Source organism: Orbicella franksi, chromosome 3, assembly GCF_964199315.1.
Source record: "Orbicella franksi chromosome 3, jaOrbFran1.1, whole genome shotgun sequence".
NCBI classification, from domain to species: Eukaryota; Metazoa; Cnidaria; class Anthozoa; order Scleractinia; family Merulinidae; genus Orbicella; species Orbicella franksi.
In genome coordinates this window covers 8,761,636-8,786,014 of record NC_138147.1, presented here as the reverse complement: position 1 = coordinate 8,786,014, position 24,379 = coordinate 8,761,636, and the positions used below count along the sequence as shown (strand labels likewise).

The 24,379-nt window shown below is 39.9% G+C and overlaps 3 protein-coding genes across 5 annotated transcripts in view; 1 reads left to right on the top strand and 2 right to left on the bottom strand.

Moving 5' to 3' along the window:
- LOC145481093 (activating signal cointegrator 1 complex subunit 3-like) overlaps positions 1–24,379 on the bottom strand; it is a 249,180-nt gene that overhangs the window by 162,404 nt on the left and 62,397 nt on the right. The window lies entirely within an intron of this gene.
- On the bottom strand, positions 6,119–23,228 carry LOC145481095 (uncharacterized). 3 transcript variants are annotated; one of them, XM_081459485.1, is made up of 9 exons: positions 22,603–23,228; positions 13,847–13,915; positions 11,049–11,559; positions 10,339–10,513; positions 9,672–9,766; positions 9,073–9,226; positions 8,534–8,597; positions 7,856–8,121; positions 6,119–7,672 (listed from the first exon to the last, which is right to left on the bottom strand). In XM_081459485.1, exons 3-9 carry the CDS (start codon positions 11,534–11,536, stop codon positions 7,181–7,183), a joined length of 1,734 nt encoding a protein of 577 aa, XP_081315611.1. In that variant the 5' UTR covers positions 11,537–11,559; positions 13,847–13,915; positions 22,603–23,228; the 3' UTR covers positions 6,119–7,180. The 3 variants fall into 3 exon arrangements, with proteins under 3 accessions (XP_081315611.1, XP_081315610.1, XP_081315612.1); XM_081459484.1 differs by lacking the exon at positions 22,603–23,228 and adding an exon at positions 14,831–15,093; XM_081459486.1 differs by lacking the exon at positions 22,603–23,228 and having other exon boundaries at positions 6,119–7,407; positions 7,513–7,672; positions 13,847–14,276.
- The window catches only part of LOC145481098 (uncharacterized), a 43,488-nt gene continuing 35,014 nt past the window's right edge, over positions 15,906–24,379 (top strand). Inside the window, exon 1 of the mRNA XM_081459490.1 lies at positions 15,906–15,940. The gene's annotated coding sequence lies outside the window, so the exon portion shown is untranslated. The remainder of the gene's footprint in view (positions 15,941–24,379) is intronic.

Below are 24,379 nucleotides of genomic sequence, written 5' to 3'. Positions count from 1 at the left end.
AAACAAATATTGTAAATTAAATAACATCTTGTTAAAAATCCCAACCGTGTCGAGGCTAACCAGTTGGCTATTTACAAGCGTGGAGGAGTTGAATCTGGGACCACCAAACACAAATCCATCCAGTGGTAGGGAGGAGTATTTGCACCAGAGACCTCCGGATTACAAATCCAGCACCCTAACCACTAGGCCACGCCGCCTCCACACGTGATGATACAAGAGAGCTTGCGGACACACTTTCGCGAGTGGACGTCATTCCAAGTGCTATTGCCTGGCAGCCACCTTCATTAAGGCTGGTTTACACACGGCAGTAGGCCATTTCCAAGTTACCTCGTGCCTCTGTTTCAATACTAGTCTTCGTGTCAAACCTTTCATATGAAAATGGTTTGATTGGCATGAAAATGAGTATGTAGGCGGAGCAGACTCGTTTTGGCACAGAGGCAAAAGGCAACTCGGGAATGGCCGGATACACAGTTGGCTACAGTTAACGTTGAGCCATTCTTACCACTTTCACTGTAATAAATCAGGGCGAAGCGAATTGTAGATCTACATGCTTTAATAATCACGAAGAAGAATGAATTGAAATCCTACATTACACAACATGGATATCCGATTACCGATAACATGACTCCGCACGTGACTAGATTATAACATTCCTCCCCATTAAGGCTTTTGCTATTCCAAACAAAACAAAAAGAAACACTGAGCAGAAGGGTAATAAAATCAATCAAATGTTTTTCACATAATGATTCTTGCCGATCGCTAATCAATGTTCAAAAGCAGTGTCATAAGTTTTAAAGTTCATAGTCTTTGAAACGTTCGGGTAAACGTCGGTCGCGGACTGGGCGTGATGGTTTAGCCTCTTGTGCAGCAGACGAACTCACGACCGGCTTGGTTGGGCTACTCGGTTGGGTTGCGTCTGTTGTGCAATCTACCTCCGACCCCACTCCTGGTACTAAAATCTCAGGATTTGACTTTGTTGGGTCTTGGCTGTGGCTTTTCCGCATATGGTCCTGATGTCGTCGAACAACTCGACCATCCGGTAATTCGACTAGGGCTGAGACTAGGCTCGTCGTCTGCACCACAGTTCCTTTTTGCCAGGACTTGGGGGAACTGAAGTCCTTTATGAACACAGGATCACTGGCTTCAAAGTCCCTGTGTTGGGCGTGGTGGTCGTGGGTCTGTTTTTGATGTTCTTGCTTCTGTCTCACCAGACTTGCATTGTTGGGCACTATGAGGTCAAGCTTAGTTCTCAGCTTTCTCTTCATCAGCAGCTCCGCTGGTGTAACCCCTGTTGTCGTGTGTGGTGTTGTTCTGTACTTGAGTAGAAAACGTGACAACTTATCTTGCATGGTTCCCTCTTCCATCTTCTTTATCCCTTCTTTGAAGGCTCTAACTGCTTGCTCCGCCTGTCCATTCGAAGCTGGATGGTATGGCGATACTTTGGTGTGTTTGACGCCATTTTTTGAGACGAAATTCTCAAATTCCGCACTTGTGAAATTCGGATCATTGTCGCTGACGATGGTTTCCGGGAGACCATGGGTCGCGAAGATTTCTCTCAACTTCACTATGGTGGCGGCTGATGTTGTACTTTGCATTATGTGGACATCCATCCACTTGGAATGTGCATCGATCACCACTAAATACATGTGACCCTTATATGGCCCTGCATAATCAATGTGCACCCGTGACCAGGGTTGACCGGGCCACTCCCATGGGTGGAGAGGTGCTTCTGCCAGGGCCTTCTGGTGCAGTTGGCATTGCTGACACTTTTTAACTGCATCTTCTAACTCACGATCCATGTTTGGCCACCACACATAACCACGTGCAAGGGCTTTCATCCTTGATATGCCCGGATGGGCTTCGTGAAGCTCGGCTATGACTTGTGCTCGACCTTGAGGTGGTACTATCACCCTGTTTCCCCATAAAACGCATCCACTTTCTATGGTTAATTCTGCTTTCCGGCTCAAATATGGGTGTAACTGCACATCCTGGCAGTGGTGTGGCCATCCATTAAGTGTAAACTGGTGCACTTTTGAGAGAACAGGATCGCGCCTTGTCCATTCTTGGATATGACGTGAGTTCATTGGGGTGTGGTCCAGATGTTCTAAGAGCAAAACTGTCTCTCCAGGTACAGGAACAGACTCTGGCCTCTTGGATAAGGGGAGTCGACTTAATGCATCCGCATTGGCATTTGTGGTCCCCGTTTTATAGGCAATCTTGTACTCATATGCTGCCAAGGTAAGGGCCCACCGCTGAACTCTTGGAGAGGCTTGCTGGGGTACTCCTTTCTTCTCGTCGAAAAGCCCTTCCAGCGGCTTGTGATCAGTCTGTATGGTGAACTTGTGACCGTACAAGAACTGATTAAACTTCTTCACTCCGAAGATGATGGCCAAAGCCTCTTTTACAATAGTGGAATACCCACGCTCAGCTGTGTTCAGTGATCTTGAGACGTAACCAATTGGGCGCTCTGTTCCATCTGCCATCCGGTGGGAGAGTACCGCCCCTACTCCATAATCTGAGGCATCACTCGCCAAGATTAGTTCCAGATCTGGCTGGAAATGTACCAGGAGGTTTGCAGACTGGAGTAGTTTCTTGGATTTGTCAAAAGCCACCTGCTGCTCGGTCTTCCAACACCACTTTGTACCTTGTCTAAGAAGCTTGTGGAGTGGTTCTAGTACTGTAGCGATGTCTGGTAGGAAACGGTGATAATAATTTAGCATTCCCAGAAATGCACGCAGCTGAGTAACATTCTCAGGCACTGGGGCATTCTGTATGGCTTCCACCTTAGCTTCTACTGGCTTGATACCACGACCATTGATCTCATAACCACAATAGGTGACGTCCGGCACCATGAAGAAACACTTTTCTTTTCGCAGCCGCAGTCCAGCTTCTGACAGCTTCTTGAGTACTGCCTCTAAATTGGCAATGTGATTGTTGTCGTCCTTCCCGCTGATTTTGAGAATGTCGTCCATTCGCACAATGACCTGACGAATGCCTTGCAAGAGGTTTTCCATCGTCCTCTGAAAAATGCCCGACGCAGAGGACACTCCAAAAGGCAGTCTATTGTACTGAAATAGGCCTTTATGGGTGTTTATGGTGGTAAACTTCCGAGACTCCTCATCTAGAGTCATCTGCTGATATGCTTGCGACATGTCCAGCTTGGTAAATTTCTCACCACCTCCCAGGGTAGGCAAAAGATCCTCTGTTTTCGGTATTGGATAATTGTCCAGTTTGGACACTTGATTTACTGTTAGTTTATAGTCTCCACAGATCCTCACAGTCCCATTGGGTTTTGCCACAGGTACAATGGGCGCTGCCCATTCTGAGAATTCCACCGGAGAAATAATTCCTTCACGCTCCAATCTTTCGAGTTCAAGTTCGACATTGCTTCTCAATACGTAAGGTACTGCTCTGGCTTTGATGTATTTTGGTTCCGCGTCTTGATCCACGTAGATCTTCGCCTTTACACCCTTTAGCGTGCCCAATCCTTCAGCAAATACATCTTGGTATTTTGAAAGCACGTCTTGAAGTGCCGATTGGGTATTATCACTGGCTATCTGAAAGATTGTTTCCCAATCCAAGCGAATTTCTTCAAGCCAATCTCGACCAAGTAGGTTCGGTCCGCCACCTTTGACAATGAGAGCGTTTAATTTCTTCTGCTGGCTTTCATATTTTACTGGAACCGTAACTGCTCTCTGTACTGGAATCTTTTCTCCTGCGTACGTGCTTAGAACCACTTTTGTTGTCTGGAGTGGACCCAATGCGTCACGCAATCTTCCGTACGTTGCTTCATTTAATATCGTCTTCGAAGCACCCGTGTCGATTTCCATCGTAGTTTTCCGTCCACAAAGTTCCAGATCCACTTTGAACGATTTCTTTCGATCGCTGGACAGATGATACATGGCATAGACGTCGTATTGATCGGCGCTTTCTTCAACAAAATGCGTTCTTTGTTTACCATCTGGCCGGCGCCCACGTTTGTCTTGCTTTTGAGGTTTCTTCTTTCCTCGACATACTTTAGCCATGTGGCCTTTCTTTTGACATTTGTAACACACTTCGTTCTTGTATTTGCAGCTCGAGGGATCATGGTTCCCACTGCAGCGATAGCACTCCCGTTTTGGCTGAAAATGTGGAGGTTTAGTTTCTTCTTCGACCTTGTTGAGGCTGTTGTCACTGCTGGACCCGGGCGTCTTCCCGCCAATATCGATTAGATTCTTTGAAGCCATTTCGGTTGCTGTAGTGATTTCTACCGCCTTGTTGAATGTGAGCTCCCGTTCGGCCAACAGTCGTCGTTGAATGCGATCGTCGCTGATTCCACAAACGAGTCGATCTCGCAGCCTGTCTTCGAGTGTTGCTCCGAACTGGCAATGCTCTGAAAACCTTCTGAGTCCTGCGACGAACTCTGCAACATTTTCCCCTTCGAGGCGACTCCTGCTATGGAATTTGAATCGCTCAACGATAACACTTGGCTTCGGCGAAAAATGGCTTTCCAGCTTTTCTAAGATCTCTTTTAAACGCGCATCGCCCGGTTTCTGGGGTTGTAACAGCTCGCGAATTAACCCGTATGTTTTGCTTCCACAAACGCTTAACAGGATAGCTCTTTGTTTCTTCTCGTCTTTAATTTCATTTGCGGCGAAGTACTGCTCGAGTCTTTCCGCGTATTGAGTCCACGATTCCTCTGACTCCTTAAATTCTCCCACGTTCGCGTAGGTTGCCATGTTTATCCTCGTCGCCAATGTAATAAATGAGGGTGAAGCGAATTGTAGATCTACATGCTTTAATAATCACGAAGAAGAATGAATTGAAATCCTACATTACACAACATGGATATCCGATTACCAATAACATGACTCCGCACGTGACTAGATTATAACGTTCACTGAGATTCTTTAATATGAATTTGATCGCCACAATCACTACAGAATAAAAAATTTCCCAGAGGACCTGGATCCAACAACTACACACTGTATTCTGGAACATTTGTCATTCCAACGATCACCACAATCTCCGGAGAGTGGTTTCCTTTTGATCACAATGGTCATTCCGATCGTTAGATTAATTTGATCGTCTAGCTCAGCGATCCCAGGAGGGAAGGGGTACTCCCGGAAAAATTGGGTGGCGGTGTGCGGCCCGCTTCCCAAAATCCTTGCCCTATTTAAGACTAAATTTCTCTGATTTTCCCTACCCTATTAATGACCTGACCAAAAATTCGATACCCTATTCAGCACCTGACCGTGAGACCTACCTTATAATTAGTTCTCTAATTCAGACTGATTGTGAAGGGCTTTTGCTGATTGTCGTATCGGTAACGATGAAAAAGTAGCTTCTCAGTCTGAGAAACAAACACAAGTCACGTGTACAGTGCAAAAACCATACCCTTTTTGAGACCAAAGTGACCAAAATCGATACCCTATCTCTGACCAAAACGGCTAAAAGCCATACCCTTTGGGGCCGCACATACCTATATAGCCCATATAAGTGAGTACTCCAGCGGGTTGCAACCATGACCACGACCGCTGGAGTTGCTTCCGAGTGATCGTAACGATTGCTTAACTTTTTCCATAGCAATAATACTAAGTGGAAATCAACCTTTATAAACAAAATAAATCTGCCACACCGGTGACACCTGAATTATCAAACGTGGGAGAACATTTATCAAGGCTAAACCACTAATTTATACAGAAAAATTAACAATTGTGATTTTTAATATTCAATAACCAAGATACACTAGGAATTCAATTCCATTTTCAATTATTTCTATACTGTGTCGCAAAATAAGGTGGTGCATATTCATTTACAACTGAACTAGAAAAAAATCCCTTTATAAACAAACAAGTTTTTTACAACTCATTAACGGATGGGTTTTGAAACATGTCTTATGTGCTGTGTACACGCGACTCGCGGGGAAGCCACTGCTCGGTGGTTCAGTTCTGGTGCAGTAAGTGTTCGTTGAAACATTTTTCAAGTTTCCAATTTTTATGATTATCCAATCATAAATTACACATACCGGCCCAGAAGCTTGTAGCTTTAAATTCACACCGCGCATATACAAAGGTTTATCATTATTAACATAAAACTGAATCGTCAGCACTCGAAAGCGTTCCGAAATTGGTCAAGTTTTCGTGGCGCGAACAGTTGCTTGGCAACCTCGACAATACACGAAAACTGTAGGCTCGGTCTTGCCTAGTTCCAGTACGGCTTTGCCCAAGGCCTTCACGGTCAATTGTGACCGCGGCGAAATATCGAGGCCTAGGAGCTAGGCAAGGCTCGGTCCGGTATCGGAGACCGGAAATGGCCGTGAAATGGTACTCACCCTCATTAGCTGTATAACCTATGCAAGGCTTAAAGCATTAGTTTCGACAAGCAAGTAAAACGTTTTAAAATATAAAGCTAATAACGGTAAATAATAGGTTACCACCTCTAAGTTCTTTAAAAACAATAATTTGAGTGGTATGAGTGCAAATTCTTGCATCTGTCGATGCCAGAGTTTTGATATGTCACTGAACAAGAAGCACGCTCACGTCAGCGCCCAGAATGCAGCTCGTGCTGCTCCTGAGTTGGCTTGTTGTCCTCCTTAGTAATCATTAAGTCACTGAACTTCTCACATCACGTGATCTCATAAGGCATCCAGAGTAACCTACTGGTGTTATCTTACAGTTTTCTGATGTGCTTTCTTACAAAGCAGCCCACCAAACTTTCTCCGTTGGAAAAGCTTTGATATCCGAAGCTCTTTACCTAACTATTACTTTGAACAACGTAAAAAACAGCTGCAGCATCAACAAAACAAAGAATTGCGAAGTTCAAAACAATAAGCAAATAGACAAGACAATAAATGTACCTTTCTGCAATTTCAAATCCCAAACCAAGGTGCATTGTTAAACCAATTAACTTGAAGGAGATTTTAACTCATTGAATTGCAAAATCAATTGTTCTTACCGAATGCCGTATGTTCCGTCGAGTGCTGGTTCGAGAATTCAATATTAAAGGCAAGTACGTTGATGACTTCACATTTCTCGCTATTCAAATGCTTGAAAAGGCCATTAATATTGTAACGACAAAAAAGCGGTTGAATGATATCAAGAATGAAAAGGCTCTCAATTATCTAGAATTAAAAGCAGACAAAATTCTTCTTTTTGACGGTGCAAACTCTAGTACAGAAAAAAACAAATGGCGGACGTCCTCACACAGCGACCATTTCTGTGTTGCCATTAGCAGCCGGGTCAGCGGCCATTTCCTTGTCACGGAATTTCTTCAGTCCTTCGATCCAGCGGTCGTGGAACATTTGATATTCAGCAATCATGTTATCTAGGGTGGAGTGGTTAGAATTGTCACAAGGGTGGAGTTTCACTTCTTCGTCGCTGACTGAGTAGGTGGTACCTTTAGGGGCAAACTGCATTCGCTGGTTTCCTGTAATTAAAAGAGGAAAAAAATACAAATGGGTAACAAAAAAGAAAATTAAATTTGTCAGGCAAAGAATGATGATGCAAATTAAAATGGTACAGAAACACTCACTTATTTTAGGTCTCCGGTACAAGAATTCCCAAGTGATACCGGCCACAAAGAAAGCGAAGGCGACACCAAGACCCACGTACATGACGAGTTCAAACACGTCTTCTTGATAAAATAATCCTTCCGCTGCTTTCAGTTGCTGGTTCTCGTCATCTGTCGGATTCTAAAACGTTACAAACAGATTCATGTTAAGCCTGGAGAAGTATCAATCAATCAATCAATCAATCAATCAATCAATCAATGAGTTTTGGTGAATGACTCTTAATAAAGATATTTGAGGGGAAACTTGGACGCCCAGGACTTCTTCCTCTTATCCACCTTAGTCATTACGTCATAAATTTCTTACCTTCAGCGGCACCAAATTAGCAGCGATTATTTCAAATATTTCTTGCGGGTTGTTATGCAAGAAGTGTCGAAGACATGTCTCAAACTTTGAGGAGTTCTTAGCCAACACTACTCCGTAGGTGATTTTATGATCGATATATCTCTCAATTCTGATTGGTTCTTCTTGAATCAGGTTTAAAGAGTGTGTGATGACGTAGTTGTCAACCAATGCTCCGTCAATCTCGTGTGCTAGGAGAGCTTTCGTCATTTTAAGTACGTGAGGGAAGACTGTAACGAGAGTAAGACTGATCATTAATTTTGGTTGTACGACACATCACTGTGTTAGTTATCTTGACTTTACTATCTTGACTTTTTGCTTGGCTTGGTAAGGCGAGTGCAATTGAAGATTTACACTATAAGTGATATTTGAAAAATCCGTTCTCAAACTTGCACGAGCTTTCATCCATTTGAATAAATTGTTAAAGCAATATCATGGTTGTTGTAAATCGTCAATTTCTCGAGCTTTCACATGATTACTCATTAATTATATGACCGAGAAGAGCGTTAATTTGCACTGCAGTGAAAAGTAAAAATTAACGATTAATTGGCCTGCTCTCAGCCAATCACAATAAAGTAACTTTCTCAGTCTTATAATTAAAGGGGTAACCTGATGGCGGTCAGTCCTACTGCAGGTATGTACCTCGCATGTCAGCATTCATGGTAACACCAAGTTTGAATTCTTCACTTCCATTCACAGCTCCGATCTGCAAGACAGGAACGAGAACTTCTGAAGTAAATAACAATAATAATAAATAAATAAACATTAATAACAATTTTATTAGCAAATCCAAACAATAAAAGCGACTAATTAGAAATGTTGTATTCTGACATCCAAAGGACTTTTATAACCTCTTTAATTTGCGCCACATGTGGATACAGATAGAGATTTGTCTTGCAGAATTAGAATTTAGAGATACCTCTAGGTTAATAACACATACGTATAGTCATCAAAGACTGAGGCAGTGAGTTGTGGTTTAAACGTTCTGAGATATCGTGAACCGGCTCAAATTAAAGAACGTGAGGGAACAAGGAGGCTCAATTTATTTGGTGGTGGTGGGGGCAAGGAGGAAGAGGAAGAGAAGGAGGACGAGGACGAGGACGAGGAAGATGATGGTGATGTGGAGTATACAGGGGATCTTTCCTCTCTGGTAAGTGGTTGAATTGTAATACAAACTTTACCTTTGAACCGTGGATTTTGAAAACCTGCAAAGTACTAGCAGATAGCGAGGCTGTGACGAGAGCTGTGAATATCGAAATGATGATAACACCAGTTATAATCCACAGAATGCAAAACACGCGGCCCAGGGCTGACTTGGGCGAGCGATCACCATACCTGTGAGTTAAGGAATTGAATAAACAATCAATCAATAGATCAAAAAATCAATCGATCACAAATCAGTCAGTCAGTCTGTCCGTCTGTCCGTCTGTCCGTCTGTCCGTCTGTCCGTCTGTCTGTCTGTCTGTCTGTCAGTCAGTCATTCAATCAATCAATCAGTCATTCCGTCAGTCAGTCAGTCAATCCGTCAATCCATCATTCAGTCATTCAGTCAGTCAGTCGTTCAGTCAGTGAGTTAGTCAGTCAGTCAGTCAGTCAATCAGTTAGTCAATAAATAATTCAATCAATTAGTCAGTCTGTCAGTCCGTCAGGCCGTCAGTCCATTAGAACGTCAGTCCGTCATCCAATCAGTCAATGAATCAGTCTAATCAGTAATTAAATGATCATGAAGTCAATCATGTTCATGTCCTCAGAGTAAGAAATAAAAACGTCAAATACCCACCCAACTGTCGTCATGGTAACAAGAGCCCACCAGAAGCCTTCCCAGGATCCTCGTAGAAACGGTGGTGGAAATTCTCCAGGGTTACTAGCGTGGTCCTACCGACAAAAAATAGTTTGATTAGTAAACAAATAAACCCATATACATACATCTACTTTCTTGTGAGCCGGTCGATGGCAGTTCGACCGTTGAAGGATTGTAAGTGTTAGAATGAGGTGGACACCGACAAAATTCCTATTTGGAACGTCAAGTTTGAACTGTCAAGCACCTCGTAAAAGAAATTATCCGAGATCCCTGCTCTAGTTGATGGTCAACTAATTATACCTAATCGTACCTACTTGCTACTTTTCAGCGGAATATCAGGCTTGTTTGGTCTCGTAAATGTTATTTTCGCTCGACTACGTCTTGCCAAAATACTAACCGTTGCTAGACCAAATTCGCCTGATATGCCGCCGAAGTGTAGGTCTGATTAATTATAAGAAGCGAAGCAAAAAAAGGTCATGTGACCATAATACCATAGCCATATCAGGTCAGGGACTCGATATCGCAGGATATCAAGACAGTAGACACGACTTCTGATTGGCTAATTGCGAATTTGGGTACGCTAAGGGGAAAGGCATTATTTGTAGTTACTAATGGATTATTGGATTAAAAAGCATTAAAAACTTACCAGAAACCAAATAATAATACCAGAGAGTGAGGCTGTTACAAGAATAAAAAGCAACATTGGCCAGGCGTTGGCGATGGTCGTAATCAACACGTGAGTCTGAGTCTTCGTTTGTTGTTCATTGTGTACTAGGAGGATGACGCGGGGAGCCCTCACCACACTGATAAACGCACGGTCCCTTGTAGAGAAAAATGTAAAACATAGAACTAAGGAAATGCTACTAAAAATCGTATTAAACAAAAGGAACAATTGAAACTCCAATCAACTTAAACCTAGCTATCTGTGCCTCGTCACAGAATTAACGGACCTTTATCGAAAGGGGGCTGTTGGACTTAACTGAAACAAAAAATTGAAAACAAAAAGAAAACAAAACAAAACAAAAGAAAAGGAAACTGAACAAAACAAAATAAGAAAAAAAAAAAAACATTAAAAAGCCTGGTAACACGGAAAACCCGATAGTTACGATGTTACTCAGCCCTTAATCTCTGTATCTGATTGATTCCTGTGCTTTCATTCAATCAAATTCAAATAATTCTTGAGAGTAAGACCTTTTTGAGATATTCCCTAAACTCACAGTGACTCACGACTTCATGTTCTGTTGCACTGCACGGCATTAAAGAGATCAGATTGAGACCAAAATTTCAGGCAATTTTTTTTTAGTTTTTGGAAAACAAGAAGAGTTCATCGTATGCAACCTGTTGATGTTACCGTACCTGAACGAATCGGAAGAGGCATCATAGCCATAGAGAGGAAACGTCATATCAAAGGTGTCTTCCTGAATATGTCTCTCAGCGTTCCGTACTGATTTCAGTAACTTTCCAAAGGACACTTGGGTATCCTTATGGCAGCAGTCCGATACAACAGCATTTAGAATTCCTGGAAACATTCCGTCCACAGTTAATCCTGAAATTCCTTTGTACTTCGTTTGAATAACCGTAGTGTATGGGGAGTACTGGTGCCAAGCGATGGAGATCGGCAGTCCATTTGCACAGCGGTAATCCATGGAGTAGTTTTTCGACAAGTCCCGGTAGTATTGAAGCTTTGTGCCAAACATGTTTGGGCCGTCCAGGGCCAGAGAAGTGTATGGAATGTGGAATGAAGACTCCGAGTGGTTTCTTTTCGACCAATAAGGGAGAAATATGGCATGGGATTCAGAAGCGAACTGGCAGAGAGTGAAGACGAGAAACAAAGGGTGGAGCATAGTTTCAAATCTTCAGGAATAGTCTGGAAATTAAAAACAAATGAAATTTATAAAAAGGAGAGACCGAGTATAATTTAATTTATATCCAAACAAAACACTCATTCATAAAGATTACTGAGGGCTGGTTAGGAGTGGGGTTGAAAAGTCTGTATTTCTCCAGTCTTATGACAAACTGAATCAAAGGTCTTACATCATTCTTAAGGTCTGTCCTCATTAAAAATAATATCCCCTGGTGGTGTAATGAGATTCACTACACGAAAAGGGTTTATATAATTGTTTTGTGATGGGGGAGGGGAGAGGGTGGGTTGTAATTATCATTTCTATTTAGGTTTTAAGTCCAGTCTGTCTTGTCCTTAAATGGAATTAACCACCTTAAACTAGAATTTTGCTTGTCCTGATACAGATCATAGCAAATAGGATTTAAAATGCTATGAGCTGTCCATGTGAAGCAGGATTTCTTTCTTTTATGTAAATCAAACCTTTTACAAACCTATTATATTATTGTACCCATTTGACAGCACGGACGGTTCTAAGGCCTTGACAAGTAATAATATGTTAATCTCTTGAAAGCACTCTGTTGGTCAATGAACGCCCACCTCAACCTTTTGCCGTGGGAAAAATGCGCGAGAGATAAAAACAGCTTTGTCCAAAGGATGCCCAATTACTGAGGGTCTAGATGAAAAAATGGGCTATGATGTTTTAAACTACGGACAACTTTCAAACGTGGTAACCATCACTGACAACTGACGAACGCATGGCTAAAATGTTAACTAACTTCGAAAAAAACTCGATTGTTTTAACCGACAGCTGTCACTCGTAAATCTCCCTTCCCATCCAGCCACCGTGATGGGTTTCTCACCGCTAGTTACCAGACTGATCATTGTGATTAGCAAGAAACCGCCCCCTGTACGTGGATGTCTGCAAATGTTTTTGAGATGCGTGTCGTTGTTTAGGATCGTGTTCAAATTAAGGTCACATGAAAAGAACGAGTGTTTAGCTTTTATTTAGTAGACTGCATCAACGTGGCTGTATATACATGCTTAATACAGGGTCAGTGAAAAAAAAAATTAGATGTCTCTTTTTAACAAGCACGATCACGCTTGACTGGCTTTAAATAACGCGCTGCACATGTTACCCAGCTACCTTAAATGACTGTACAGGGGCGATCAAAAACACTTTTATACGTTTTACTAGAAATTTCCATGGTAGTTAAGCTTAGTTAGCAAAAGTCTAAAATAGCTTTGTGAAAGTGAAGTTAATTATGCTATGCAGAAAGAAAAGCTTAAATGAAGCATAACATTTGAAATAAAAAGACAAATATATTAAACACATTTAACTCTTTCCACTCTGTGGTCTACTGTGACGCTGAATGCAACGGAAATCTTTTAAGTTACCAAAATTGAATGTTGGTTTAGTTATAAGTCAATTCTAGTGAGATTAGAACCTAACCATATAACTTTTCGGTCTTTAAGCCTATTTCCAACGTGAAGGGTTGTTAAGGCACCTACAAATATAGTTATGTACCGTTACGATATAGTTCTTTCTCCAATTACTATGAAAGTGTTAATATGTGGACATTCTGCAAATGCTTTTTCTGCTTGAAATTAAATGTTGCTCTATTTTCCCTTCAACAATGGAATGTACTTAGTACTTTGAATGTGCTGAAGGTTTGTTTTTGTCCCTAATCACTCCAAATCCTTAACACGATTTGCTGTCGATTGTATTGTCATTCAAATGCGCAAAGATTGCAATAAACCGGATAGTTTTGTTATTCAAATATCCGTTAAGTTGTGTAACTAAATAATGCACGGAAGAGCTACAGAAATAATTGTTCATATTCTAATGCCAAAAATTGCTTCGAACTTTTTGTCGGTTCTTTGGCCAGTTTGTGTTTGCTTACAGATTGAGACCTAAATTGAACTGCTTCAAAAAACAAAAGGAGAGCTATTTTTTTAATTGTTTCGTACACCGCGGAGCTGTTTAGTTCTGTATTAACTTATGGCTGGTTAGCGGTTTTGATGTCTATTTTGAAACGTAACGTTTGAAACGCACTTGAAAACAAATAGAAGTAAAATGAAACCGACGTATGCGAATTTGTGCACCTCCATAAGAAATTCCTTATTTGTACTAATTTCAGTGGCAACTTGTCGCCATCAGTAAACCACGTGAAATTGTGACTTTACCACTTGAAACTGAACGATTGAAATAAACTATTCAGGCGCAAAAGATTTGGAACTTAAGTACGCGCAAGTTTAAGCTGTGTAGTGTAAAACAAACCTAGTCCAGTACAAGCATTGCGAAACAGTGTACCTTGCAGCTAGGACCAATGTTCCCTCTCTTCCTGTGAATAAAACAGTTACGCCGCGTCCAAGCACAGTCCTGCAATTCACAAGAAACAAAAAGACCATTAACACCTGGAATCGAAATAAACTCAGTGTTGACTGCAACAACAGTCCATGTAACAGAACTCAAGCATTATTATGCTACCTGCAAGATGGATGGTTTTCGCCTAAGACGGTGGGCTCGCCTCTTATTAACACAAAGCTTTCGGTAAACACCAAACTGCGCACTTTATTAAATATTTTGATAAACAGTTGTTATATTGGCGAAGAAAACATACCTCCCATTGAGCCGGATAATACAGCCGAAGCTGTGCTTGTTTATGCTTTAACCTCTTATGTCGGAAATGAGAGAAAATTAAAGTAAGATTTAACTTTGATAAGTCACGAAGTTTTGACTGTGGAACGAACATTTTATGCAACATGGCCCCAAAGTCGTTTCGACGTTATCTTCACTGTAAAGCAATTCTTTGACAAGCTTGTTGGACTTTCCGGTTTGTTTTCATACCCCTAAATCTAAAATTAATGATAAAAACAAACCAAAACCACTGACCTTATTTCTCTGTTTAAGGAAAACACGAAAATCTAAGCTGTAAGGAGGCGGATACAAAAACAGACGCTCCCTACTGTATCTTAAGTATTTTAATCCCTTTGGACTCGCCACAAAGCTAAGACCTAATTAATAATGTACCTTTCTTTGGACTATTGTAAACACAATACATCACACACTTGTTCCATTGTGACCGAACACTTTAAAGCCAGTTCAACAAAAGTCAGGTTTGGCTATCTGAAATCTGACTTTTCGTTGTCGCACCAAAAATGAAATTATGGAGGTGTTTTTGGTGACGATGCCGATACAAGAACAGCTGTCAATGGACTGGTTTCTTAATTTGACTTTTTGTGTAGTTTAAGGCTTAAGTAAACATTGTAGCTTCAAAGACACTAAATTACGTACCTATTGGGATTAAACTTAAACTTTCAGTCTGGTATTTACGTTGACTGGAGCTCTTCACTTGCAGTGATAACTCGCGTTGCGCTTATGGCTTTGCATGTAAGTTGTTTTCGACCGCGTTATCTTTGGGTCATCTCCCCTATTGTTTTGTTTTACACATATGGTCAGAAATTACTCGAAACCTTTTTGGGTTGAAATTCCGTGCGCAATGCTAACGATTACATTATCATGTTGACCCTTTTCTGTCTCCTTTTTAATTACATATTCAAAACATTTGGAATTATCGCCTTGTTTTAGTTATTGAAATTAGAAAAGTTCGCTTGTCTCCTGCGTTAAATCAATTGGTTCCGGCTGAGATTTTTAACTCCAAAACAAATTAATAAAACATTTTTGCATAATCATATCACATTTTTACAGTAAAAGTTACTTATCATGCGACTTAATGAAAGAATTAGTTAATACAATAAATGACTAACAACGGTTCTCGTATGTTCTCGAATGAGCGCCTGAGGCAGTTATTTCAAATGTTATTTTCGACACTGGAAGAAGGGTCAGTTAATTAAAAGAAGACTTCATTTTATTCTTTATAAAGCAAAAATTTTCAGTAAATTAACAAAACCTGTTGCCTAATTTAAAGGAAAAAGGAACAATGAATATAGATGCCGTGAGAAAAGCCACTTTTGCTCAAGTACAAGTTGACCCAGTAGATAAACGAGGAGTAGATTTTGGCCGTACACAGATGGGTAGCAGAAATTGGCGTTATCTAACCTGATTAGAGTTCCTCTATCTCCAACTCTCCCAGGAATTGAAATAAAAAAAATGTTGCCGATAACGAGAGTCTGAAATATCAATAGGGCCTAGGGGTATAACCTTTTCAAAAAAGTTCCATGACAATTGATCGTTGAGTATCATACAATTTACTTTCATGTATGTCGCGGGGTCTTCAATCCACTTATTTATGTCACCAACGTGCAATAATTTTTTCTCACTCAAGAAATCAAACGTCTACGAAAACAAGAAATGTTCAAGAAAGTGGGAGTTCGATAAACGGGCCAAAAGAAACGAATTTTGCCGTTGAGAGAGCGAAGTTGTTCAAATACCCCGGAGGTCGAGGTACGTTTAGGCATGATGAACGTAACTTAGTTTACAGTAAGAAATACCCGCTAATTTGGTTGGTTTGGCGCGAAGGCTAGGTTGCTAAGCTGGCATGCGAGCAGAAACATCTTGTGTGACTCTGATACCGGCTCTGATATTTGCCAAAAGAGGGAAAAGACGTAAGACCCCATCGAATTAAGAAATTCAATGGCATGTCAAGAAGCAAAGTTTAGTCCTGTATACCACACAATGCAGAAGTTACTTGGCAGCGGAATCATTTCACAGAAAGAGCAGCCATTGGGCTGGGAGGTCGTTAAGGTTTGGCTTGACGCTTCTGAATACGACTGAAGAGTTTTATGGCTTGAAATAAGCTGAAATCGCTTTGAATCTAGCCTGTGTTTACAGCAGCACTCTTGGGGAGGGCGGCTGTAACGTACACAGGCTATCTAAATCCATCTAGAGGGGAAATTAACACCACTAATAGATTAACTATGCCAAGGTAACTGAGGTAAGTCACATTGGATCTCGTATTTGTAACCGAATTCATTTCCTGTCACAACCGTCACAATGTAACGCAACGCGAGCGTTTGGCACTGCCAGATCGGTCAGCGTAAAACGCAGACTGCGGACTACAGACTGTAGACCGGGGGTAAAATGCAGTCTGCAGACTATAGACTTTTTAAGTATATATATATCGTGTTACACTTCCATTATCGAGTGCCAACCATAAACAGGGCTACATGTATTCAGGGTAATCGTAGTGAAAATCTGCACTCCGGTTAGCCTGAATATCACTCAGGTTAGCCTGAATGACGCTCCGGTTAGCCTGTTTACGGTTAGCTATCAATGATGGAAATGGTAGTTTGCCCTCAGTCTGCATTTTACCGCCGGTCATGCAGTCTCCAATCCGCAGGCTGTGTTTTACATAGGCACGAGATCCGCCGCTCTCCAGATTGAGTCCCGAACGGCGGCTGGAAATCGAGTCTGCTTTTTACACTGACAAAAAAAAAAATAATAAAAATAATAAAATGGCTGCCCTAACGCTATGTGAAAAAGTTATATATTTTTAGCTTACGTTGACATGCCTGCTGTATCATGCAGATGAGGCGCCATTGGCAAATGGAATGCCAAAGGTGGAAAATCGTTTAATATTGTAGAGGTTTGGAACCCAGTATGTTGCCATGGTAACAAAACTGTCAGGTTCATATTGTGGAATACCTCTAGTAGAATCTTACTGCAAAGATTTAAACATTCCTGATACAAATTGGCTGAGATATCTTTCTTCATCAAATTTGATCAAAAATTTCGTTGGGTTTATGACGTCACCACTTGGTAAATTTACATATTTTATAAACTTGAGTATCTCTGGAACAAAAAAGATATTTGAAACTAGTAAAGGGCATTCTCATAAAGACTTAGATAGGGAAGATGCGAATTTCATCATACTTAGTTAGAAGCGCTTGAGGTTTTTGGAGGTCATACACTTCTTTATCGTGGCAAATAAATTTAAATGATGATGAGGATGACCGCAAGCTTCTAACGGAATTTTAATCGATTCCGGCGTGAAATGTGAATTTTAAATTTGTTCTAGCTCGGTCAAATCGCAAATAGACAAAACATCAACATCAGTGACTTAAGTCAACCTCAACGAAACTTCAACGAAGAAAGCCATTGCGTTGTTTCGACGAGCACGAAATTGTACTGAAATTGGACTTAAATTAAAAAAAAAAAAAAGAAAAAAGCTATATACTTTTAGAAAGGGATCTTTAAAATAGAGCACATTACTTCTTAAGTCTTGGCTGGGACATAACGATCGTTTCAGTTTCAAAGGACTCGTTCGCTAGGTCCTGGAAAAAACATCGTTCGTCGTACATTAAGCTATACGAAGGTTTTTCTGAATAACCGGGTATATCGACCGTTATTCAAGTTGCTGCCCGAAAAAAAAAAAAAAGTGTGTACCTTTTAAATCGATGTGGCGAAAGAAATGGCTTTCAGTCTTCTTGTGGTGTAAGAAGATTATAGCATTAAGAAGGCTATGCAATCGTCCTGTAACTAGGAAGGTTGAAATGTGGGGAAATAAATTACCCCAACTGACCTTTAACAAAATCCTTGTTTCGTTCATATGTCGTTGAAACAACACAATATTGGTGATAACACACACTGTCTCGATATCTGGCCTCAGACAAAGTTGTGGTTGAACAAATTACTTAAATTATAAATAACGGAAATCACTTAAATGCGTTTCTCTAGAAACGTTAATGTCATCACTGGTAACATTTTTAACTCGAAGGGCAACGAATCGTTACTGACTGGACCGCCAATAAATGACAACCACTCATGAGTAAATAAATCCGATATTTGTCTAGTAAAAAGATGGGAAAACCGTATATGAACTGAAGTAGACAATTCATTACCATGTATGTATGTACATGACTGACTAATTGTCTCACAGCCCTGGATATTTGCCTAGTTATTATACGATATTAATAGCTAATTCAGTACAGCACAACCAAGTAAACTAAATAAATGTACGTTAACATGACCTGGTGGGTGCTTGTCGGGGGAGTCCTAAAAACTTATTAAGTATAAGGTAGGATAAAGCTGCGTCTGTGCTATTATTAAATTTTTAGTATTATTTGTAGCCCACTAATTATAATAAAATAAGTGGTTGACCAAACATACAATAAGATAAAATATATGCACAAGCAGCTGGATAGCCGCTACCAGTCATAGTCCTAACCGTAAGCCGCGGTTTAGTATTTTGCAATCCCGGGAATGTCAAATAAAATCACTTTCATAGTCGTATTAGGACAAAAACGTATTCGGATTTTATTCGTATTATTCCAAAATTCGTATACATTTTGTCATTTGGACTCGAGTCGGCCATCCAATGTGATCGAAAGTCTCACCATTAAAATGCTATGTTTCGTTGTTTACACAATTTGAAATAATTTTGAATTCATAAATAATAAAACAAGTAATCGATGGAAGAATCCTAATCTGTACCTACAAAACGTAAAATTACAGAGTTAGACTGTAGAATGGCACACAAAAATTCCGTTTCATTTTCCTCACGCTTTCGCGCAGGTTATGAGTAAAACATAGAATCTGCAAAATAAATTTGGTGTAACGAAAAGGGAATTACTGCACACGTGGAGTAATGAACGTTGTTTTTCGGCCATCGTGGTGAACGGAGAAGTTGAAAATATATTTTTTTTCTTGATGAAGACAGAATTAAGTCACCTACAGCCTCGGGGAATCGAATGCCCTAGTGCGATGTCTTCTAAGTACATGGCTGATCTGTTCGAAAATGCACGTTTTCATATATTGAAATGTACATGATTTGTCAAATACCACCCTAGTGGTGTGACCCCGGTTAGTAAGCCTTGTAGGCCAGCTAGAATCTTAACAGATTAATGAACTTGAGTTATTTTTTAGCGGTAGTAAACTGCGTCAAATTGTTGTGCTAATACCGATTCAAGGCCGTTTCTTAAAGTAGCCACGAGTCTCCAATTTTGCTAGGTCATCAACACTTTTTTTACTTTTATATATTGTCTGTCGTAATTTTTTTAGTTTTCTGTCACCTAAGTTTTTATATACATTTGCCATGCACATTTTTTCATTTTGGTCTGTAGTCCTAAGCAACCGAAAGCTTTTAAACTGTCCTCGAATCGAATAAAGCCAGAATGTCTATTTAATTTTTTTCTAACAACAGGATCGACTGTGTCTTTCAGAATACAAACTTCTAGCCTGTGACTGGAGGCGATCTCCCTTTCTATGCGAGAGAAATAATTCTTGAGCACATGTATGGCGATTCCAAGAGAATTCGAATAGAAACCTAATTAAGTTGAAATATAAAGGTTAACTTACTGAACGAAAGAAAGTAAAAATATCTTTATACCTAGAAAAAGCTGCATCAGCCTTAGCTGGTTTTCATGTGGGTCCTCTGTCCTGGCTGAATTGGAATTTGGAGATGTTGGTTTTTGTGGAGGGAGGAAAACCGTAGAACCCGGAGAAAAACGCTCGGAGCAAGGCGAGAACCAACAACAAACTCAACCCACATATGGTATCGGGCCGGAATCACCGACCCCGCGCCGCATTAGTGGGAGGCGAGCGCTCCAATCACTGAGCCATCCTTGCTCCCTTAGACTAGATACTACATGTACCTACACTGTGTCGGACTGATTGGAAGTTATTTCCATAACTGTAGGAACAAAATTATTTGCCAACTGATACTAGGCTAGGAATACAGAAAATGGTGGACAAAAGGCGAGGAAATCAGCAAGCAAGTCCAGGTTTTGTTTTTCGTCCAGCATGGCGCTGATAAAACCTAACCAAGTCGTCAATAAGAGCTACGGAAGCTCTTTCCAATGGCTTCAGTCAAAAATTGAACTGTCATCTACATTCTACTTGTCCCATGAGAGACAATCCGCGAGTTTCGTTTCAAATGTGCATTTTACTTTAATTTGGCTCAAAAGGGCCAAAATCACTGTTAAATAAGAAACCATGGAAACGCCTTGTAATATTTATCAATCACTGTCAATTTACCCCTTTTAGGATTAGTTTTGATTTTTATGATGTAAAGCGCACTCGATCATTTCATGGAAAGTCGCGCCATGTAACGTTTCATAATATTAATATTAAAAAGGCAAAGTTTGAAGAACGTATAGCCGTGTCACAGGCAACCCAGACACGATGATGTGCAATGGCTCGGAGGGTCCTCGGAACGTGAAATATGCGAAAGCAGGCAAAAAAAAAAAAAAAAAAAAAGCGACGAAGATTTACTTGCGTTTGTTGAAATTTTGAAGAGTTTGAAAGGCTCTGTACTGTCTTGAATGCCGTCTCGTTAAGTCAATTTCAAACACAATAGCAGTCATTTTATAACACAATCGATCAATTAAGTACTTGGGGAATGGCAGGCTTCTTCACTTATTACACTCTCCCAGAGAGAATTTAAAAGCGATTTATATATTTTCTTTATAATTTAAGAAAAAAAAAATTGATTCGGAGACCTCCGTGACACTGCAGTGATCTCTTAATTGGACAATTTCCAATAAAGGATACATTTCGCCTCAGGTTAAAACAAAAGGCTCCTTCTTGGCATCTACTTTTAATATTATACTATCAGGAAAGTTCTTGGTTTTATAAGTATGGGGGAGGTGCAAATGAAGTTATAATTCAATACAAAAATACTCCCTCGGGTTTAACCAAGACTCCACGGGACTAAAGCTGTAACGGACTAATCGAGACCTCCCAAGTATTCTCTTGGGTTAAAGTTAAGACCAAAAAAAATCCCCAAATGTCAAAGCTAGAGGCAAAGAATATCTACGAGCAAAACCTTCAATCCTAACACTTACATTCCTTTTAGTTTATATCAAGAATAAAGAGTACGTGCTGCAATATTACACAAATACTTTCTAACATGACAGGCCGCTATTTCCAGATTTAATTGATACTCTGAGAAATCTGTAACTGTAACTGTAACCTACCAAAAGACCTGTTAGAATAAGCATTTCCTGACTTCCCGTAATGCAACAACTCCCTCTCCCCCAGAGAGAAAATTCCTCGCACCTTCTCGTCAATTTCAATCTAAGTAATGCACTGACTTTATATTTTTAAATAACAATACAAATAGGCGAGCGTCCGTTGGTAGAACGTTCTTGTGTAGTGTTATTAATTCACCCGTTTTACATGAAATTAAATATCCTGTTTTCATCATCTTTGGCGCAAAACTCCGGACCGGCGTACCAGATTCCGGCCTTCAGTAAAAAAACAATAATAATAATAATAAATAACATGGGACTCGAACAAAAGAGTTCCCGATAATCAGAAAAATACATTTCCCACTTTTTTTGTAAGAAAAAAATTAATCGGTGAGAAATGAAGTCAGGCAGCTGAATGAGGATTTTTCTTTTTACTTTCGTTAAAACAATGATTGAACAACAGAAATCAGCCTTGTCTTTGAGAATTGATACAGACCGTCACTGATCTGTATAACATGGAGAAACCGGGCCTGAATTAAATTGTTTAAACAGTCCTTAGTCATAAGTTCTCGTCAGCAGACTTCGCTATTGATGTTTGCATAGATACAAATTGCCCTTTCCTTATCTATCATCAATATTGGTTTATATTGACGATTTGTGTCGAAGATATTAGATGTATTCCCCTACAGTGTGGTCTATAAGAGTCAGTGGTGTTGAAATTTTGCTATCGCAACTTACAACTAGAAAGAAGATCAAACGGCAAAAAAAAAAGCTTCAAGCAAAATGTGAAATAAATCTAAATTTTCAATTGCCATGAATTTAAAATTGATCAGAGACAGACAAGTCATTACACGACTGAGACTCCATTCGTAATAAAATCTGATATAAAATGCAACATATATCGTCTAATAAATACATTGCCTTCGTTTAAATTCATCATGCCCTTTACTCTGCCTTGTAACTTTAAGAGCTGAACACGTTTTTCTTTTACAACTCGCATTTTGCTTTCGCGGCGCATTGCTACTAAACTTTTCGGCTCACCGAGGGAAAAAAATCAATAAAGCAATCATGAATCAGGCTTTGTGCAATAAAGAGATAGCTATCATTATAGTGACCTAAACTTAACAGACTTAAAGGTTTCCGACTCAATTTTATGTATGAAAAAGGCTTTTTACACATCACCAAAGTTCCACCCACCTTCGTTCTCCGTTGTTATTAACTACGCTCCGAATGGTTTTCGTTGAATGAAATTATTTGTGTCGATTTATCCTTATCAGTCTGGCTAATAAGTGTTTTCTTCCTTTGTTCCGCAACAGCGAGTTAAATTTGATTTGACGAACCATGTAACCATTCCGTAGGTGTACAGCTCTCAATGCTCAAAACAAAGATGTACATTTCCTAACGCACAAAACGACCCATTGGCCAACCAATCAGCGTGTAGCTCTCACAAACACAGCTGCCCGGAGCGTCCGGCTCATTCAATTTGTCTTTACATAGCTCGACAGTTTTAGGCGTCGTTTTAAACAGCTTTTGACATATTATCGCCTTTTAAAGCGATTTTCGCGCCTTATGAGATGGTCAACTAATAATGGACATTGCCTAAGGACTTATTGGCCTCTTTGTGGACAGTTTTATCTTGCACGGCCTGGAGTTAATCTTGTACTTATTTTTACAAGCCTTTGCTTTCTTTACACACCGTTTATTTTTCATATTTGTTTTTCAACACCACGGTTCAATTTTTTAAATTGTGAAATTTTAATAAAACGCGATATTATTCAGTTTGCTAAACTCCCGAAACAATTGCTTGAAAGAAATTTCCTATAGAGAAACACATAAAAAAAATTGCGTTAATCTCTTTGGCAAATTCGCATCTTGCAAAGCTTTAAATTAAACAAGGATATAATAAACTGCAGTTATTGTTCAGTGGCCTTGGATGATTTAGTGAGAAAAAAAAATAGTGCCAAGAAAGGTAGCGAATCGAATCAACACGTTATGCGATAATGAATGCCAACAGCAACTTAATAACTGTACTGTATTCAATTAAGCACAACACAACAATGGATTTTGCTTTCATATCGCATTCGATCGTATCAATCAAAAGGTACATTTATATTAGGAAAATTCCGATTAAGAATCTGAACTATTCTTACTGCTACAACTGAATTCTCACATGGAGTAAATTTATTTCCCTTTTAATGCTAGCCGTGTAGGGTAATCAGTGGCTGCATCTAATACTAATTTTATTTGTTCTTGTACACTTCAAACACTGTTGTATGTAAACACAATTTCAATGTGAAATGTAAGTTTTCACAATCCACTCAGCTCGAACTTGTTTGTGACTATCTAGATTAGTCCTCAGCTAGTATCATATGAGTGCTTTACATGCTCATAACTGATTCAAAGCGAAAGAAAATCCATTGCACATATAATGAGGAGTGTTAAATAAAATTTAAATATTTCGTTTTCATTTAAAATATAAACAGATCGCACTACTTTTCTCAATTCCAGGGGAGCTTGGATAAATACTGCTGGCAGAATTTGCGGCTGCGAGCAATAGTGTGGATTCGAGCAGAATTCTCCATTTCGGCATAGATTTAAAAAAAAAAAATGGAACACACATGAAAACACTGCTCTATAACCTTCAGTTCATTTTAATGCCAAGCATAAGGGTTTTATCAAAGACTTAATAGCTGGAGTCGCCCTTTGCTTGCGTTGCAACAAAATAAACATTAAAATACAACATAAAACCAATTGAAAGGACGGCTGAAAAGGGTAAATTCAATGCCCAAAATTTCGGTTAGACAGGTTTAACCTTCTTCAGGGGCTACACTGAAGCTAAGTAGATATGGATAAAGTGGTTACAAAATTTTAAATGATACTCGAGGAAATATGTGACGTGACTGCTATTTGTACAAGTGGTCCTTGCACGACAGTTTACCCGATTAAAATAAAAAGTTACCATTTCAACCTATCA

What these genes read in the sequence shown, in the direction of transcription:
- LOC145481095 (XM_081459485.1), bottom strand. Translation starts at nt 11,536, where the DNA reads ATGCTCCACCCTTTGTTTCTCGTCTTCACTCTCTGCCAGTTCGCTTCT. An exon ending in GCCTCTTCCGATTCGTTCAG is followed by an intron (nt 10,514 to 11,048) that starts GTACGGTAACAT and finishes TTTCTCTACAAG; the next exon opens with GGACCGTGCGTTTATCAGTG. An exon ending in CTAATTTGGTGCCGCTGAAG is followed by an intron (nt 7,673 to 7,855) that starts GTAAGAAATTTA and finishes GTAACGTTTTAG; the next exon opens with AATCCGACAGATGACGAGAA.